General features: G+C 42.0%; 1 protein-coding gene and 1 long non-coding RNA gene across 3 annotated transcripts in view; one reads left to right on the top strand and one right to left on the bottom strand.

Moving 5' to 3' along the window:
* Positions 1-20,537, top strand: part of CHST9 (carbohydrate sulfotransferase 9) — a 121,645-nt gene that overhangs the window by 88,224 nt on the left and 12,884 nt on the right. The window contains exon 2 of the mRNA XM_040264778.1: positions 3,010-3,047. Within this exon, the coding sequence (XP_040120712.1) occupies positions 3,010-3,047 (38 nt within the window). The remainder of the gene's footprint in view (positions 1-3,009; positions 3,048-20,537) is intronic.
* On the bottom strand, positions 17,452-18,839 carry LOC120881164. 2 transcript variants are annotated; one of them, XR_005725235.1, is made up of 3 exons: positions 18,750-18,815; positions 18,239-18,489; positions 17,571-18,043 (listed from the first exon to the last, which is right to left on the bottom strand). It is a non-coding gene; the product is annotated as an uncharacterized LOC120881164 (long non-coding RNA). The 2 variants fall into 2 exon arrangements; XR_005725234.1 differs by having other exon boundaries at positions 17,452-18,043; positions 18,239-18,839.

Raw genomic sequence — 20,537 nt, 5'->3', positions numbered from 1 at the left:
AAATGGTCCACATGAGCTTTCTTGCTAAATGTTTCTTGCCTGTCTGTCCAGCCTCATCTCACACCACCCCACCTTCCCCTTATTTCACTTTGGTCATGCTGGCTTCCTTTCCCTGCTTTGGACCCAAAATGCTCTCTCCTTCCTGAATGTTCTTCCCTCTCTTCTTGTCCACATTGGTGATCTAATTCAAAAGGCAAGTCCCCCCCACAAAAAAAACACTCTTCTTTATGTATTCTTCTTATACACTCTACATATTATCTGACAAAAGACATCTAAATACCAAAACTTATCAAGAGTGTCCAATTGGGCAGTACCATTAAAAATGAAGAAAATTGGTAATTATTATCTAGAACCTCCAAAATTGGCCCTGATATTTTGTGACAGTGGCTGGATTGAAGAGCCTACTGTTTTTTTAAATTGTTTTTTCATTTTCTTGATTGCTCCCTTTGCTGTGCAGAAGCCTTTTATACTACCCAATGTTATCCACATATTCATGTAATCCTTATCAAATTCTCAATGACATTTTTTACAGAAAAAAACATTCTAGAATTTCTGTAGAACCACAAAAGACTGAATAGCCAAAACCATTCTGAGCAACAAGAACAAAGGTGGAAGCCTCACACTTCCGGATTTCAAAATATATTATAGTACTATAGTAATCAAAACAATGTGGCACTGGAATAAAAACAGATATATAGACTGATGGAACGGAATAGAGTCCAGAAATAAATCCATACGTATATGGTCAACTGCTGTTTGGCAAAGCTGCCAAGAATACACAGTGAGGAAACAATGCTATTAATAGTCTCTTCAATAATGGAGAAAATGGGACATTCACATGCCAAACCATGAAATCTGATCCTCTTCTTACCCCATGCAAAAAAATTATTAGTAATTCAAGAAGAATTAGAGACTTAAATATAAAAGCTAAAAGTAGAGGGGAAGATAGGCAAAAACCACTTTATATCAGTTTTGGCGATGACTTCTTGAACATGACCCCAAAAGCACAGGCAACGAAAGCACCAAACTGAAAACACTTCTATGCAGCAAAGTAAACAACCTGCAAAATGAGGAGACGGTTAAACTTTCAGAAGGGAGAGCCCGCTTTTAACAGGGCCATTCCATTTTCTGGGCTCCTCATTCATCTAGTGTACCCTGTATATCACCTGACCTGATACTGAGTGAGCGCTTAGAAAAATTTCCTGATATACTTATTACTAGCTGCTCAGTTGGCCGGTAAATGCCATGAAGCCCGGCGTGCTGCAGTCCATGGGGTCGCAAAGCGTCAGACATGACTGAACAACAGCAAAGTTGACCAGTAAATACCATGTATATTCATTACGCCTTTTTTTGAAAACAGTTTCACGGTTTCCTGAACAACTAAACAGGCAACTACCACACAACCCAGAAATTGCACTCCTGGACATTCATCCCAGAGAAATTAAGACTTATGTTCACATAACCTGTCCACAAGAGTTGATAGCAGCTTTATTCACAATTGCTAGAAACGAGCCAGATGTCCTTCATCTGGTGAATGGCTAAACAGACTTTGGTACATCCTTATTCAGCAATAAAAAGGTAATGGAGGGAGGTCCAAGAGAAAGGGGATGTATGTATACATATAGCTGATTCACTTCGTTGTAAAGCAGAAACTAACATAACATTGTAAAGCGATTATACTCCAATTAAAAAATGAAATACTGGGGAAAAAAAAGAATGCACAGGAATGCACATAGCAACCTGGATGACTACAGAGAGCAATGCTGAGTGAGAAAATCCTATCCCAAAAGGTTTTAAAATCCATGTTTCCATTTATACAGCATTCTTGACAGCAAGGGAGAACAGATTAGTGATTGCCAGGAGTTAAGAAGAGGGCAGGGGTGGGAGGGCAATGGATGTGATTATGAAGGAGCAACATGAGGGGCCCTGTGGTAATGGAAAGGTTCTGTATCTCAACTATGTCAGTATCAGCATCCTGGTTCAGAAATTACTGTACTATGTAGATCATCCAAATGTAACCCGTGGGGAAACCTGGGTAAAAGGTACAGGGGAACTGTCTGTATTCTTTTTCACAAATGCATGTCACTACACAATCATCGTAATTAAAATTTTAAAAGGACACATTTAATAAAGTGTAGGTATCTCACCAAGATATTCACAAGCACGTAATAACTGCTGGGCCACAAATGTCTTTACTCTCTTTCCTGGTGGTTTGTTGGTTATTCATTATTCCTAAGGATTTTTTTTCTTGTATTTAAGACACATGATATTGATCATTCTTAGGGTATTTTTGCAGTATTTAAGGTTTATTATTTTAGAATCTTCATTATTAATACCCCTCTGTTGCTTTTCATGTGTTACATTACTCTATTTCTGTCCTAAGATACCACTTATAGAATTGTTGGTTTATATTTGGTCTCCAGCAGTACCAAACCCTAAAAAGGTCTTTATCATCTTCATATAAGTGGCACTTCTGCCATCTGTCACTTTAAATCTCCTCTTTTGGTCCTCAAGATTCCCTGAGTTCAGTGTTAATTATTATGCTTGAGCAGGTTGTCATTGTTTGGAGCCCTTCAAATGGCTGTGGTTCAATTTTTTCTTTAGTTCTTTCATCTCTTTACCATTTCTCTTCCAGAGTTTAATACATCCTCTGGTATGTATTTCCACTCTGTTTTCTGTTATCTTTGTCTAATGTGGTTAATTTTGGTTTTTGACTTTTTTTTTTCATTCCAATATTGGAGTGATATAACTGTTTCTCAGTTCAGTTCAGTCACTCAGTCGTGTCCGACTCTTTGCGACCCCATGAATCGCAGCACGCCAGGCCTCCCTGTCCATCACCAACTCCTGGAGTTCACTCAAACTCACATCCATCGAGTCGGTGATGCCATCCAGCCATCTCATCCTCTGTAAATCCTTGCTCAGAGAGTCCACAACTGCTGTTTGGAATTTTGAGTGAGAACAGAGCAAGACCAGTACTAATGCTGACTTTCTTTTTGCTTTCTTTTTCAGTGACTAGAGAAAAAATCCAGGAACATATCACCAACCAGGTATTTCCTCACTTCTCATACACCAGGATGTAGAATTTTGCTTCAAATGTTACTAATTAATTAAGCATTTGTAAATATTTTTAAAAGGAGGCATTGCTAGTTATTGGGTATGAGCGATACACATCTTACTGGTTCTGAGAACAAATAAATTGATCATATATGGGTGATCATGCACTTTCCTGTCTCCCCCACCTCATTCCTCCCCTCCACACCATCTTTCCCAAGGATGGGCTCTGCCAGCTCTGATGTAAGCCGCCCTCAGAGCATGTCATGACCTCTGCATTGATTCTATCATGGCTGCAAAGAGATACTTTTATCGACTTCTCCCTTAACTAAGGTGACTGTCCTCTGTGATTTTCCCAAGTTCTAATTCATCCAGTCATTCCCTCCCCAACAGTTAAGAACTAAAGCCTTAGCCATGGAAACGTACAAGTTGGTTTTCTATCTGGTCTCTGATTTCTACCCATATGTAGCCAGTGTCTTCCTGCCTGCCTCACTGTTTTCTTATCCAGTCTTTTTTTGATTAAATTTTTTATGTTTACCAGGAGATGAGGTCATTCTGTACAACAGCTTAAGGGGTTTAAGACATGCAGCCATAGATCCAAACCAAGTCTGGCCGGGCTTGCCCCCCTCACCCTCTTCCCATGGGCCAGTCTGCCTGCAGTGTTTCCCAGCGCTGCCACTAGACCCAGGGGACGCAGACACGGGCCTGTGGCAAAACAGGCACAGCTTTCATTCGTAGACACACATCGCCAAGTCTTGTTGCTGTTCTCCTCTGGCATAAATTACACCTCATCCTTGTCACGGGGAAGAATGGTTCATCTACATTTATACCAGTCAAGGGTACATTTTTCAATGTCTCCTCCTCACGGACTTCAAAATAAATTCCAATTCTGGTTCCCATTGTCATTCCAACCAAATTAAGTTCTAGCTCTACCTAATCTGTGCCAGATGTCCTGTAATTCGCCAGGCTTTAAAAATTGTCCTTTCATGTGACTGACCTCCTATATTGCAAGTTCAGTAGGCAAAAGTCAATGCTTATCAGGTACCATTTTGCTTTTGAATAGAACTGTAAATACTGACTCGCAGCCATCATAAAAACTTGAAAATGCCATCCCAATGTAACGTTAAAGTCAGTTAGTCATTTCAAATATTTGTTTGCCTATTGAGCTTAGTCTCTTTAGCATCGTATTTCCCTTGTTTGTATATACTCAAGTGGCTTGGTGAGGTTGAGCAACAGTTAACCAGTAAAGCTCACTGTTATCATTTTGTTTATTTAAGTCACAGAGGGAACATTTTTCCTTACAAAGAGAACTGTTTTCTTTATTAACAAGGTAAAACAGTTGGTCAAGAAATATATTAAGACTACTTCTCAGGGGTAGATTTTCATTTCCTGTATTTTCTTTCTTTTGTACCCTTGGCTAAACTAATAGAGTATGTAGACACTAGAATAGAACACCAAATATTTACTCATAATCTTAAACATGGATTTGGTGCCAGATAAAAGCATCATGTCTCCCGGTTCCAGTAAAAGAGTGAAATTCTTTTGTCTTCAGAGGTAAGGGTCTTGAGTGTATTAGTTATATAATCATTTTCAGGACAGGTAGTTGGATTGTTCAGTCAGTGTCTGCCAGCTGGTATTTCTGATACTACAATGGAATCTCTGTTCTTTCTTCTTGCACATAGGGAGGTGTTCTCCACTCTCAAGAATACACCAGGAGTGCTCTGTGATGATATAGAGGGGTGGAGTCAGAGGTGGGAAGGAGGCTCATGAGAGAGGGTTGTCTGTGTACTTATGGCTGATTCACGTTGTTGTATGGCAGAAACAAACATAACATTGTAGAGCAATTATCCTCCAATTAAAAGTAATTTTTTTAAAAAAAGAACAAGATAACAAAAAAGAATGCACTAGGAATATAATTCTAAAAGGCATCTTGAAAAGTGAAAGTCGCTCAGTCATGTCTGACTCTTTGCAACCCCATGGGCTATACAGTCCATGAAATTCTCCAGGCCAGAATACTCGAGTAGGTAGCCTTTACCTTCTCCAGGGGATCTTCCCAACCCAGCAAGGGGTCTCCTGCATTGCGGGCAGATTCTTTACCAACTGAGCAATTAAGGAAGGCCTTATACCTCTTATATCTCTAATTTATCTTATACCTCTTATAAAAACCATCTTATACCTTTAATTTATCTAAAGTCTGGCAAAGAGCCACAGAATGAAATCACTTCTTTTTAAATTATTTTTAAATTGAGGTATAATTGACATATAACATTATATTAGTTAGGTATATTATATTAGTTGGGCTTCCCTGGTAGCTCAGCTGTTAAAGAATCTGCCTGCAACGCAGGAGACCCCACCTGGCTCCATTCCTGAGTCAGGAAGATCCGCTGGAGAAGGGATAGTGTACTCAGTCCAGTATTCTTGGGCTAAAATGAAGTCACTTCCTTTTTAATTATTTTTAAAATATTAACAATATACTGATTACATACATTAGTCTGTATAGTATATACAAAACATAATGATTCCGTATTTGTTTATTCTCTGAAGTGATCTACATAGTAAGTCTAGTTCCCATCTGTTCCCATCCAAAGTTACAAAACATTTTTTTTTCTTGTGATGACTTTTAAGATTTACGAGCTTCAGTTCAGTCGCTCAGTCGTGTCCAACTCTTTGCGACCCCATGGACTGCAGCACACCAGGCCTCCCTGTCCATCACCAACTCCCAGAGTTTACTCTCTTAGCAACTTTCAAACACACAATATGATAGGATTGACTATAATCACTGTGCTGTCCATTACAGCCCCAAGACTTATTTGCTTTATAACTGGAAGTTTGTCCTTCTTCATCCACACTCCCCTTCTTCTAGCCAAAGAATTTGACTCTTGTAAAACATGTCTATATACTCACTTTGGCTAATCAATACAGAGTTCTTCATCAGAAAGGAATGTAAAATGGAACACTGGTGTGCATTAATCTTGCCCCCAAATCCTTCCCCACTAGGCACTATAGATTGTGTAATTAAATTGAAATTGAAAATCAAGTCCTGTTGTTGGTTTTGCTTTTTTTCCCCCCATTAAGCAATCTCCAAGCTGCACACCAACGTGAGAAATCAGGACTGGAGCAGAGGGAAAGTTCTAGCCTACTGGCTAATATCCAGCATGCATTTTTAGCCCATGGCTATTTTACCACACCTGAGCTCAGAGAACAAACAACTATTTGAGTTCTCTGGAGGGAACGCTGGATTCTTTCCTGTGTAATTCACTGGGGAAATTAGTATGCTTTTTTCAAGTAACTTGTTAACACTGCTTGTTTACGGGAAGAGGACAAAAATGAGCAGTGAACCGCTTGGCAGAATGAGATGAATGCATGACCCATTTTTTTTTCAGCTGTCCCTTTGGCAGTTCAATGCTGCCATGATTTCCTCTCTGAAAAATGCGCCTTGTAGAGATGAAATCTAGATTTCCCCATAATTTCGACTATGGTAGATTAAAGATAATACCTTAAATACTACCCAGAATACCTTCCTAATCAAAGTAGCAAATGGTCAGTACCAGAATGGGAATACATAAAACCTTTTGACTTAAGATTTAAAAATCGCCTTCTTATTTAGTAGGCAACTGAAACCTGTAGTAAATAGAATACTTTCCATTTGTGCCTTTTGGATAGTAGATCATTAGAACCTTTGGCAAATTAATACTTTGTTTTTATATTTTGCTTTGTTTCTCAGTCGTGTCCGAGTCTTTTCGACCCCATGGACTGTAGCCTCCCAGGCGCCTCTATCCATGGAATTCTCCCAGCAAGAATACTGGAGTGGGTTGCCATTCCCTTCTCCCAGGGATCAAACCCGACCCAGGAATCGAACCTGGGTCTCCTGCATTGCAGGCAGATTCTTACTTCTATTGAAGTAGAGTTGATTTACAATGTGTTAGTTTCTGCTGTACAACGAAGTGAATCAGCTATAGGTATACATATATCCTCTCCTTTTTAGATTTTTTTTCCCATATAGGTCATTACAGAGTATTGAGTCGAGTTCCCTGTGCTACAATAGGTCCTATTAGTTATCTGTTTTATACATAGTAGGGTGTATGTGGCAATCCCGATCTCCTAACTTATCCCTTCCCTCCCCTTACCCGCCTGACAACCATAAGTTTGTTGTCTACATTTGAGACTCTGTTTCTGGTTTTGTAAATAAGTTCATTTGTACCATTTTTTTTAGATTCCACATATAAGTAATATCATATGGTGTTTGTCTTTCTCTGTTTGACTTGCTTCCCTCAGTATGACAATATCTAGCCTGTGCCCTTTGAAACCAGAGAAACAGAAAGGCTGATTCGGTTTCCAGGTAGCCGCCCCACCCCCACCCCCCCGAAGTGGGCGGATGTATATAGGCAGACAGCGATCCTCCCACAATGGTACTTCCGCCCGCGCCTCTGCTTGGGAGGTGGGTGCAGTGGGCGGTATAGTTCTGGGTGGTACTTAGAGCGGCCTGACACTCCCAGGTCAGAAAAGTGAGACATGAAGTGAGGGAACTTGCCCTTCCCAGAACCTAACGAGCTTTCCTGCGTCATCCTGTCCTTGGTGGCAACAGATCCAGACACTGCCTAGGAGTCCCCAGCTGAGTCCAGTTTCTGCCCCGCTCTCCTCCTGAAGGTCCATTGGACCAAGGACCACTCAGACCCCTGTGGAAGGGTAGCCCTCAGGGAGAGGGGGCTTCTTTAGCCTTCAAGCCCAAGTGATCTTTTGGGACAGACTGCAGACCCCAGATGAAAATGAAGGCAGGGTCTTGAGTATCACTTACTTTAAAACTTCTGAATATTTAGATACAGTACGTGGGCCTCCATTCATCCTCCTGCTCTATGCCCCATAATGTTATTGATATGATATCAATCAGACATCTACACTTAAAACTCAACATGTGATTCCAATAAAAAGCCAAGATGGAACCCACTCACCTGTCATCTATAGGATAAAATCCTATCCATGGCCCTGTGATCTCCTTTGGGGAGCATTCCCCTTGCCTCCCTAGCCTTACTTCCCAATCTTCCTCTGTGTATAGAGCTAATGTGCATGTGTGTGTCCTAGGTTGCTTCAGTCATGTCCAACTTTTTGCAAGCCCATGGACTATAACCAGCCAGGCTAACGTGTCCTATTTAAAATTATGCCACCAATATACCCACCCTTTTCTTTGCAGCTACAACATTCACTCATAGTCCAGCACCTCATACCAGTATCACCTCTTCCGTGAAGCTTTCCTCATCTCAGAGCTAAGAGTAATCTTTCCTTTTCCTTCTTCCGTGTTCCTGTTACTTTTCTCCCCCTTTGGTATAGGTCCTTGCATTTTCTACTCTATATTCTAATTATGGATATTCCTATGTGATTTTGTAATGAAACAGTATTGCACCAAAGGAAAGAAATCATGTTTGGCTCATTTCTGTGTTCACAAATAAAACTTGAACATCCTAAGCATCTGACCAGTTGCTGGCTGAATGTAAATTCTTTCACTCAGTAATTTATTATCCTAGAAACCAGAGGGACTGCTGGATGCAGGCAGACTACACTGACTCTTATAAGGCAGAAACCAGGTGTTGTCCTTTGCCTCCCATGTGAGGACTCTAAACCAAAAGCAGAAGGCACAGGTCTCTACATATGATGGTCACACAGTCGGGGAATAAAAGAATCAAAGAGCAAGGGGACCCCACCTTTATTTCCACATCCCATAACTGCCTGGAGAACAGTGAACATTTGCTTGAATCAAGACTTGGCCCCTGAGATTTTTTTTCTCGAATGTAAGCATGGCACTGTCATTCACTGCTGCTTCTTTTCAGTGTAGTGTGAACTTGACAACTTCAAATTTAAAGTGGGGTTACATTGCCTTGCACTATTCTTATCAAAATGGCCATGCACTCAAGGAGACAACTTTGACCCAAAGAGCGTCTCTTTTGGCAGGTTCAGTGCTAATGAAACAGGCAAAGATCCCATTCCCTTCATTCTCTTCCAAGATTGCCTTCTAGAATTAGAAGTTGTGCTTTTAAAAAGCCATCCAATTTGTGAGTCTTTTTTAAAATACCTGAAAGCAAGACTGAAATGATCCAAAAGTGGTGGCATTAACGGTGGTTAACACAGAAGCATTTATGAAAGATGGGCTTTATGAAAGGTCGGAAGGCTTCACATCAGGAAGATACCCAGGTGTAAATGTCAGAGGGCTTGCACTCACCTCTTTTATTGGAAGCTGAGAAAGTTAAAACACTACATGAGGATGTCTAGTGGAAAAAGACAATGTAGTCTTTGGAACTATATTGTCAAGACAAACAGGGGGAAAAGCATGAAAACCAATAGAAAAAATACTGACTGGAATAAGGAAAACAGTTTATTAGCGACACTGTGAGAACTATTAGCAATTCAGATATGAGAGAATTCTCACTCACCTGTTCTCACTCGAGATCATTCACGCCTAGATTGTTTCTGAATAATTGTGACCAAGAATTGCTCTGGTCACTCGTTTATTTGTCATAACAAGCCTAGGATGATGAGTATTTTAATCTCCTTTCTCGACGGTTGGAAACACCCTTGAAAGATTTAGTAATTTTTCGGGTCCTGCCATGCTTAGCACTAAATGAATAATAACAATGGTTAACATAATTATTAGGCTTTCCATGTAGCGCTAGTGGTAAAAAAAATGTGCCTGCCAATGCAGGAGATGCAAGAGATGTGGGTTCAATCCCTGGGTCAGGAAGATCCCCTGGAGGAAGAAATGGCAACCCACTTCAGTATTCTTGCTTGGAGAATCCCACTGGCAGAGGCACCTGGTGGACTACAGTCCATGGGATCACAGAGAGTTGGACACAATTGAAGACAGTGTTAGTTAGTAACATGATTATTAAGTGTTTAATGAACTTCCTATGCATAGGTATTGTGTACATAAAATTCTCTCATTTAAACCTCACAGCAGTGACCTTGGAAGCCACGTACAAATTCAGGGAGTCAAAATTAGTGAAGCTGAGTGGCTTGCCTGAGATAAGGATGGGAGCAGGCAATCCAACCCTACCATGTAAGCACCAGCCACTGTTCTCTGCTGCTTTAAGTGTCTTTAGTTAAAGGCATACAGATGATGAGTGGCAGAGCTGGAATCTGAATCTATGTGGATGGATATCATTCTAAAATCCTTTCTCTTTGCTACTGTGCTGTCCTATTACTTGTTCTGAAAGTTCTTCTATTAATTAGATGATTCCACGTATGACCACCCTATGCAGTACTCCAATTTTAACACCAGTACTGAAGCAATTGGTTGTGAGATTCTAGAATACAGATATTTATGGTGTGGTAGATCTTTTCAGAAATATTTTATCACATTATAAATCAACACTAAACAAATGATATAATCTTACTATAGTAATAAGTAAATTATTTAAATTAATTAATTAATAATATTTAGAATAATATTAAGCATATGAATGGTGAGTTTCTTGGCATATACTTCTCTTTCTAAAGAATAGCATCCACATATTCTAAAGTGTGATTTTCTAAAAAAAAAAAAAAAACTTTTAAATGCTTTAACTATCAAGATGAGCACGTACTCACTCTGGGGCTCCTGATGAGCATTAAATTACTTTTTTAATTAATTAAGTGAAAAATCAAATGATCTGGTCTAAGAGAAAAGCTATTTGTCACCTGAAAAGAGATTAAAGCTAAAAAAAAAAAAAAAGTGTACATTGGGATAATCTGTTGCCCATTGGCAATTTTCCTCAGTGGAGCCCAGACCAAACTATCATGGACATAAAACAAGAATTGAAATAGAAACGTGTATTCTCAACAACTATGAAATCTTCTCTTACTCTTCAATTTTCCAGAAAAGTACTTTACTTCTGAAAACTCTTTCATAAGTTTTTCACTACTAGTCATAATGTGTCACTGTCTATGTACTCAAGTGAGAAAATATGGATTCTGAAACTGCTTAAAATGTAGCTCCTATTAAAAAGGATGAAAACAGTGAATTTACCATCTAGTATAAGTGAATCTTAACACCTAAGTTGCTATCACTCAGCAGTCCAGGGAAACTGATTCCACAAGGGATTTCTAGTCAATCTGTTTCTTCTGTTTTTCCTCCTCTGTTTTGAGTTTTCTACTCATACCCCTCCTATTTGCTAGCATCTGTACCTGAAGATGGGGGCTTCCCAGATGACTCAGTGGGTAAAGAATCTGCCTGCAATGTAAGAGACACAGGAGACTCAAGTTCAATCCCTGGGTAGGGAAGATCCCCTGGAGGAGGTCATGCCAACCCACTCCAGTATTCTTGCCTGGGAAATCCCATGGACAAGGAGCCTGGCAGGCTACAGTCCATGGGATCACAAAGAGTTGGACACAACTGAAGTGCCTGAGCATGCACACACATACCTGAAGATGAGTTTAACTGGGTAACTGCAGTTTTTCAGCTCAGCAGATGTTATGAGCCAAATGGTCTGCACCATCATTTGGGATTTTCCTCAACACATAGCAACTAACCTCAGTAACCACGTTCTACAAGTCAAGAGCAGTTAGTGGAGACCCATCAGCATTCAGGAACTCAAACACCTACTCCCTGTAGAAAGTCTCTTACTTCTTGGGTTAAAACTAGGATCAGATGGGCCAAAGAGTCTATTTGTCACCATGTTTGAGTATACATTCTCAGATACAACATTTTTTAAATCTACCTTTAAACTATTTTATCCATATTATTCTTTCTTCTCATGATAAACCACTGAATGAAGGACTCAAGTGAAAACTTGATATATTCTGGAATTGTGTGAAAGAGGCACTTAAGTAGTCATCATTTTGAATAAAATTTGTTTGTGTACATAAAGATGTATTTTAAGAAATAAATAGTGATCAAGGAATCAGAAATTTTCTATAATGTATATAGATTAAAGATAATGTTTATAGATAGCTTAAGTTGAGCTCTGTTCCCCATAATGATGCTAAAATGGCTATTTCCTTTGTATTTACAAATTATGATCCTTTTTTGTCTTTATCAGTTTGAATTTCACTATTTACAACATTTGACCACAATAAATATTTCTATAAGCCCAGAAAGAAGAAACTAACTAGTAGTGTCATTAAAGTGAAAGTGAAGTCGCTCAGTCGTGTCTGACTCTTTGCGACCCCATGGACTGTAGCCTATCAGGCTCCTCCGTCCATGGGATTTTCCAGGCAAGAGTGCTGGAGTGGATTGCCATTTCCTTCTCCAGGGGATCTTCCCGACCCAGGAATCGAACCTGGGTCTCCCGCATTGCAGGCAGACGCTTTACCATCTGAGCCACCAGGGAAGCCCCAGTAGTGTCCTTAATACAGTGCAAATTCTGTAGAATCCATGCTATATAAATTGTTTTGGCCCCTCACAGCAGATCCCATGGGCAACTCTGATATCGTTTATAGACTTCTATGTGTCTCTGTATTTTGCTGAGGAGATAGTCCTCATCAGAACCTCAGGAGTGAAAGAAAGTATCTGCGATAGTTTTTCTACCTATAACTAGAGAACGTGATCACAACTATCTCTTTGATTATGCAAAAATTAAAACTAATTCTATTGAAACTTTCTTTTGTAAAGTAGCGCTTACCAAAGAACAAGTTTCCAGGAAAGAAAAGATGCACAGACAGTTGGTGAAAATTCAGAGGACCAGTAAGGATCCCAGTGAAAGCTGCTACCTTGCTTTATTCCCCTTAATGTGGAAAAAGTTATTATCCACAGAAGTCTTATGTTATATTCTGTGGTTGATCATCAAAACAAGGATGGAATAAACACGATTCTTCACTATTTCATCACTGGTATGAGCCTTGCTCAAAATGTATTAAAAGGAAATATATCCTTCATACTATTACTGGATAATTCAATTAGGCCAATGTTCTGTGGATGTGGAATAATGAAATTTACTATGTTGACTAATTAGCCAATCAGATGTCTCTCATTTGCTAAGGCAATGGATTGACTAAAATGTGACCATAAACAAAATAGATTTTATTAGGCATAATCTGCTTTATAAACAAATGACATTAATTCTTTGCCTGACCGAAAGCTTTGAAAATGAAAGACCAAAATTGAACACATGCTTCCAATCTTGGTTCTGTTACTGAGATGACACTTTATATAAAAGTTACTATTTAACTTCCCCTCAAGTATTTCATACTTGAGACTAAATGACTCTTAGAAATATGTTCATCAACAGATGGGAGCCACTTATGGCCTCATAAACTCCGAAGCAAGTGAAATTATCTCAGCAAAATGGAAAGATTACAAGAAAGCTTCATCTGCTGATCTCCAGGATGATTCATGTGCTGCATATTGGCTCAATGGTGCAATGAATATTGACATATAGTCACCCCTGTTCATACAAGAGAAATCCTGAAGAAACGAATGCTTGTGGTGTGTGTTTTGCATCAATCAGTAAGCAGTTTCCACACATACCCTGCATTTAGGGCAGTACTAAACATGATGGAGGATGCAGAGGGAAGGATCAGCAGAGAGCCTGTTCTAAAGGGAACTTATGTCTTCAAAGCGAAGACAAACACACCATCAGTGCTGCACAGAGAGGGTTATTACTCCCTTGCTTATTAACTACACAGTGTAGGCAGTGTGAGAGTTTGGTGAAGTCAACAAGCCATGACAAGTGGCCAGGGAAGAATCGGGGAGAATCTTGAAAACCAAAGTTTCTCAGGTTTGATTCAGCAGGAAATATAATGTGGTGACACTGAAAATTTTGGAGTCGAGAAAATTAGGAAAATCAGCGCAGGATCTTGAAACTGTATCCTGTATTTTCCTTTTGACTCCATCGCCTCTGATAGCAGCTACCAACCTTTCTCCAAGCGACTCTGCTTCCACTCTGCAGCCCGTGGTCCATTCTCCACTTGGCCAGCAGACTGAGCTTCATCCAGTGTCCATCACATCATGTTATCCTCCTGTCTAAAACTTCCAGTGGCTCACAGTACATCTCTGATAAAATCCTACTTCCTTTCCATGACCTAAATCCTAAATTCTCCTTGACCTGGTGCTCCTATGGCATGTGATCCTGCCCTCCTCTTTGATTTTATCTTGTGTTCTTGAGCCCTTAATTTAAAAATATATTTATTTATTTGTGTCTGAGCTGGGTCTTCATTGCTGTGCAGACTTATCTCCAGTTGTGGCGGGGGGCGGGAGGGGGAGGCTACGCTCTGATTACAGTGTAAGGGCTTCTCATCACGGTGGCTTCTCTTCCTGCAGGAGCACAGGCTCTAGGGGGCGCAGGCTTCCGTAGTTGCGGCTCCTGGTCTCTAGAGTACGAGCTCAACAGTTGTGGCACATGCGCTCAGTTGCTCCTCAGCATGTGGGATCTTCCCGGACCAGGGATCGAACCCGGGTCTCCTGCATTGGTGAAGCGGATTCTTTGCCACTGAGCCACCAGGGAAACCTGGGCCCTTCTCACTTACACAACAGCCATGCTGGCCTGCCCTCTGTCCCTTTGCCTGACCAGGCTCGTTCCTATTTGGAAGACCTTTGCCCTCACTGACTCTGCCTGCAGTGCTCGACTCCCAGATCTGGGGTTTCCTCCTGTCATTCAGATCCCAGCTCGAGCAGCTTCTCCACAAATAGATCTAGACCCTAGAGCCCTAGTTCATGGAGTCTCTCCACTCTACTGCCCCTCATACCACATCTCTGTTTCAGTGTTTATTTTACATCACACATATCATCATCAAAACTTTTGTTCACTTATCTGTTCATTATCTGCCTTCACTCACAAGAATATAAGGATCCTGAGAACAGCATCCTTGTCAGAGTTGTCTGGTCCTCTGTCCCCAGTGCCATTACACAGGGCACATATTAAATGATTATAATACGTTTTCATCAAATGAATGCATCACTTAATTCTGCCAGCAGGTTATGCCAATAGTCTGGGTGTGAAAAAAAGAAAATGTGGCCAAGGAAAAGAATCTGCCTGCCAGTGCAAAAGACACAGGAGACACAGGCTTGATTCCTGGGTCAGAAGGATCCCTTGGAGGAGGAAATGACAACCCACTCCAGTATTCTTGCTGGGAAATCCCATGGACTGAGGAGCCTGGTGGGCCACAGTCCATGAGGTTGCAAGAGTCAGACACAACTGAGCACACAGGCACAAGTGATACCCTGATAGTGGGGATGAACAGTTTAGAGAAAAAATGAACAGTCTGGTGTCTGGGAGTGGGAAGCAAATTGACCATCTGAGACAGGGATTAATGCAAGGTCCCCAGGGTTACTGCAGGAAGATGATTCTCTTGGCAGAAACAAAAGTTGTGGTTAAAAGTCACATTTAGTGAGTATATACCACATGCCAGATCACTTCTCAGCCTTTTGTCTAATATCATGTACATGGCAAGCATTGTGTATTTGTTCCATTTATTTTTCATGACTCCATAAAATCAGCATCATTATCTCTTTTACTCTGGGGACATTGAGTCAACTACTCCAGGTTGATTGGTTAGCTGTCCTATTCCAGTGAGAGAGATTGATTTGGTAAAAAGTACTGGTGTAAGGTCAGCTGAAAGTTACCAGTAAAGCATGAATAGGATAAAAATTCGCTAAGTCTGGTCTCCCTCCCATTTCACAAGTTGTCTGGCTGAAGGGGTGTGAAGTGTGTGTCTCACAACCTACCTTGGCACTCAGGGGTTTTGTGCTAAGTGCTCTGGGCCCCTGTGAGCCTCCATGGTTATCTTCCTCATTCTGTTACCACGCGGGGCTGGGAGCTAGAAATACCTTAAAGAAGCGTCTAACAGGAAAGTAATTGGAAGTAAGTAAGAGAGGAGATTAGTAGAGCAAAATGATAGCAGTTACCTTGCAGACCACCACCTGGAGGGCAATAAGACACCCAGGAAATAACCAAAATGCAATACACAAAACTCTTCTGGTTTCTGTCTTTGGGGCCAACCATCTGATAAATTAGCAACTTAGAACATGGAAACTAGACTTTGCTGAAAATGAGTTCTATGCTGGGGTCTGGAGGAGAGACGATCCTGCTGATGGGTCTGGGGAGGTAGAAGATGCTGCGGCTCAACACTCAGGCATCCCTTTACTCGTGGCAAGAAGTGCACATATTGTATAAACCCTAATGGAGACAGCATCATAGAGCCAGTGTCTCAATAAAAAGCCATGGGGACCAGGTTCACTTGTCACTGAGAGTCTATCAGGAAACCTTCTGTTTTCCTCCTTTCATCCCTGATCCAGGCACACAGCTCAGCAGTGCCCATGTATTATGTGTTTTCTCAGACTTATAGTCGCTGAAATGCTGTAATAATATAAGTTTTCTTGACAAGGCCACCAGGGATGGAGTGAAGACATAACCCCTCCGAAATCACCAAGCCTGGCTAGGTGTGTCTAACAGGAGTGTAGAAGCAGGAAAGGAAATAAAGATGCTGTGAAGATAAGGAGCTTCGTTCTGAGACATAAAAGCTAAGCAGATGATCACTATGTCTGTGTGCTTTATGTAGCATAACAGGAAACCCAAAGTCCAGGCAGCATCATGGTTACATCATGATTTTCTAGAAGCAAGAGCCCAGGACCCGCTCAACCAAGCTAATTATTTGGGACTGTCCAGTAGAGCATCAGTTCTTGGTACCCAACTTATCTAATTCAAATTGAAGAGAAGCAATCAAAGGCTTGGCGATGTCCACTGTCCAGTCTATTTGAAGCTGACATAGATACATCTGGTCACCTCAGGGTAGCTCAGTACAAAAGCTAATATTCACTTGGATCTCAGAGCAAGGAAATTCCATCATCTTCTAAATAAAGATGTGGTGGCACCGAGAGCCTTGTGGGGTAAACATGTGCTGTATGCGGACAAACATTAGAGTCAGACAAGCCTGGATTTTAGCCTTAGCTCTAGGAGTTGCCAGCTGTAAGATACTGAGGGAGTCTCATGGGAATGTGCGCATAACCACCAGACAGAGTTGGGGTGAGGATGCACTTGTCTGAGCAGCACTTGACGCAGGTGAAGCCCTCTGACAATATTCATCCCCAACCACCCTCCCCACCCGTCCTTTCCCTTGGTCCAGCAGGTACGGTTTAACTAGGAGACTGGAGCTCTCATAGTCTCCCTGCCACTTGGTATAAATACATCCTTCCTCGCTCAGGAGGGAGCATGGTCTGGACCTAGGAATCTCAATATACGAGTCTCAGGTAAGGCAAGAGAGTCTTCCCAAGGGTCTGATAGCTGGTCCAGAAGTACCAGCTTTTTTGTGGGTTTCACAAGTGAGTGATGCTCATCCATCCACTTTCATCCTGTTAAAGTATTGGCTATAGTCTAGTTGTTAGTGGCTACGGTTATGGGAGGGCCCAAGAAAATCCCCAGTGTGAAGCCTGAGACCTCCTTCCTCCTGCCTTGAGCAGTATTCTCTGGCATGGGGAATAATGGAGTTGATAGACTGTGATATTGTTTCTGAACAAAGTATGTCAACATGTGTTTATTCCTTCCAAGAAACAGATTATAGAATCATAGCAAGGGGATGGGGGGCAATGATGCAGTGTCTGAAGGACCTTTAGAGAACTGTGCTCGCCTGTTTCCTTGATGAGAGCGATGTCTCTGTAAGTAGATTAGACAGAATCCTGTCCATCAGTGTCTCCATTTAAGAGGAGTGTGGTTGGAGGAGGAACTAGCCCGGCTAGTGTTACTGCTACTTTGCCAGTGGGCATTGCTGTCCCAGGGGCTCAAGTAGCTCGATAATGGGGAAGAAACAGTTCCCCAGGTAAATGCTGCTTCGAGGGTCTGGGGCTCTGCCTAAAGAAAGAAACAGAAAGGGTTGGACTGTCCCCAGTTCCTCCTTCCCCACCCCTTCTCTCCCCACGGCTCCTTTCGAACAGTTGCAGTTACCAAGGCTGGTCTGTAGGGGGCAGGCGCCCCTCCGAGATCCTCGCAGTCCATCAGGAGCTCATTCCGTACCAGCTCTGAAGGATGAGGTATTCCGGACTGAAAGCTCCCAGCCTCAGACTAAATGATCGGGACCAGTGCCGTTCACACCTGGCCTTGAGAAGAAAGAGAGACCAAAGGAGTTGGCTATGGCCATTGATACGTCGTAGCAGCCATTTCAATGACATCTTGAATCAAACTGTCATATTCAGGAGAAACTACGTCTTTTGGAAACCCCCAAAAAAGCTTCAAATTTTATCATTAATGAAATAATATTCATTTTAAAAAGGTGATAAAGTTTATCTTAATACCTGAAGAGATCAGGGCTTCCCCGGTGGCACAGTGGTAAAGAATACGGCTGCCAATGCAGGCGACTTAGGTTTCATCCCTGAGTCAGGAAGATCTCCTGGAGTAAGAAATGGCAACCCACTCCAGTATTCTTGCCTGGAGAATTCCATGGACAGAGGAGCCTGGAGGGATACACTCCTTGAGGTTGTGAAGAATCGGACTCGCCTGAGCATAAGCATAAGCACATCGCGTGGAGAGACCATCCATACCACCACTGGAACAGATAGATCATCACTTTGTTTTGTCCGTGATTTGTTCGCTCTGACCCCCTCCTTAGGTGACCCACTCTATTCTCTTGTTTCTCTGTCCTGCTTTGCTGTGCGTTTATGGCTTACAGTCTTCCTTTGCATTCTTTCTCAGCCTGAAATCTTGACAAGAAATCCCTCTTGGCACACCCCCAGATTCCCCCGGACAAGATCCAGTGCCCCAGGCCACCCTCTGTTTCTAGCACGGGGCCCTGGTAGCCCACGGTACCACCAAAGGGTGAGTCGCCTGCTCTGGACTGAGAGGGTTGGAGCGGGCTTTGAAGAGGCATCCCTGAGTAAAGCTGAGTTGTCAAATATTGCTGGCGACTCAGCCAGAGGGGCGGTGTGTCACTCAGAGATGCTGACACGGACAAATCTGATCTGGGTCTGGCAGATGCTTAGCCAAACAGGACAAATGGAATGCGTCCTGCCAGAGTCGCCGCTGCTGTCACAGTCGGCGTGGCTGTTCCCAGGGCTCACGTAGCTTCGGACTAGTAGGCAGTGGATGGCGAGGAAACAGGGCCTTGACTATACGCTGCTTCCTGGGACTGGGCTCTTACCTGTGCTGAAGCCCTGCGTGCCTTCAACGCGTTCAGTGAAGGGGCTCCGTTTCTTCAATTGAAAAGCAGAAGTGGAAGATTTCTCCTGGCAGTAGAGGGTGGTGTGTGCAATGGGTCTGCACATAGCAGGCACTTAGTAAACCTCAGACACTGTGATCATCTGCCTCTCTATCTAGGAAATACTTTCAAAGCCCATACATTCAGCTAGCACCTCCACCAGCCAACACTTCCCGAATCTGTACACCCAGCTTTAGAGTCCCGATACCGACAGATTTCCCAAGGCACCTCCAACAGCGGAGGTCTGAACTTGGAGATAGTTAAAGCCCCCACCACACCCACCCCCCAGCCTCCCATAACCGTCTGCTTCTGTGTCCTCTCTCTGGGAGATGGGAATCCATTCTGTCTACTTCCTTCACCGCCACTCTCCCAGTCTGATCAGTTTCCTAAATCGGCCCCAAATAATTCCCTCTTCTTCATTTTGACCCCATTGTTTTAGTTCTTCTCCTAAGAATTCCTGATGGACGGTCTCAGTTGTCTTCTAGATGATCCCCTTTCACCAGGCGTGCCTTCTTGCTGCTGCTGTTTATAGAATGTTCATTCTAAGTCCCTGCCTTCAAAAATCCCTGTCACCTATGTGGCAAAATCTAGAATCTATATAGGCCCAAGGCCTTCTGGAATGAATTCAACCCACTTGCCTCTCCTCTTATCTGAATCTGGTCCCCCAAGATTCCGCCTGATGGTACCTTCCCATCCTGGCTGGTCCACCTGTCAGCTTCCCAGTCATCCTCCTAGACTCTCAGGCATCCACCTCCTCTGTGAGATTTGCCCCACAAAACAACTCCTGAGAAAAATTAAGTGCTATTTTCTTTGTTCCCCAAATACCCTATGCATCCTTTCATTATGACAACGGTCACAATTTTTTCACAAGCTGCTCTTTTTAATCAACCTAGTTAAACGTTGGCTTCCTCACAGGACTATAAATTTTATCTCCTTCATCCATTTCTACAACGCCAAGAACAACATATAGCAGAAGTTCACTGTGTATCAAATGAATGATCAAAATCCTTGAGCATATAGTTTCCATCAGCCTCACAATAGCAGATAAAGTATTGCAGAACTGAAACTCATGACAACGTAAAGCCAGTGTAAGTTAGTTGCCTGAAAAACGGGAAGTACAGGAATGATACTGCTTTTGCTTCCATTGAATCAAAACATATGTTTATGCAAAATACTATTCCAGATACTTATGGCAATAATACAGATTTATAAGAATGTACTCTTTATAATTTTATGTGGAAGCCTGGATGAGAGGGGAGTTTGGGGGAGAATGAATACATGTATATTTATGGCTAAGTTGCTCTGCTGAGCACTGGAAACTATCACAGCATTGTTAATCAACTATACTCCAATATAAAATAAGTTTTAAAAAGACAAAGTAAGGCAAAAGCAGTTCCTAT

Source organism: Oryx dammah, unplaced genomic scaffold, assembly GCF_014754425.2.
Source record: "Oryx dammah isolate SB20612 unplaced genomic scaffold, SCBI_Odam_1.1 HiC_scaffold_22, whole genome shotgun sequence".
Lineage (NCBI taxonomy): Eukaryota > Metazoa > Chordata > Mammalia > Artiodactyla > Bovidae > Oryx > Oryx dammah.
The sequence above is the reverse complement of the archived record's forward strand: the minus strand, read 5'-3'. Positions and strand labels throughout refer to the sequence as shown.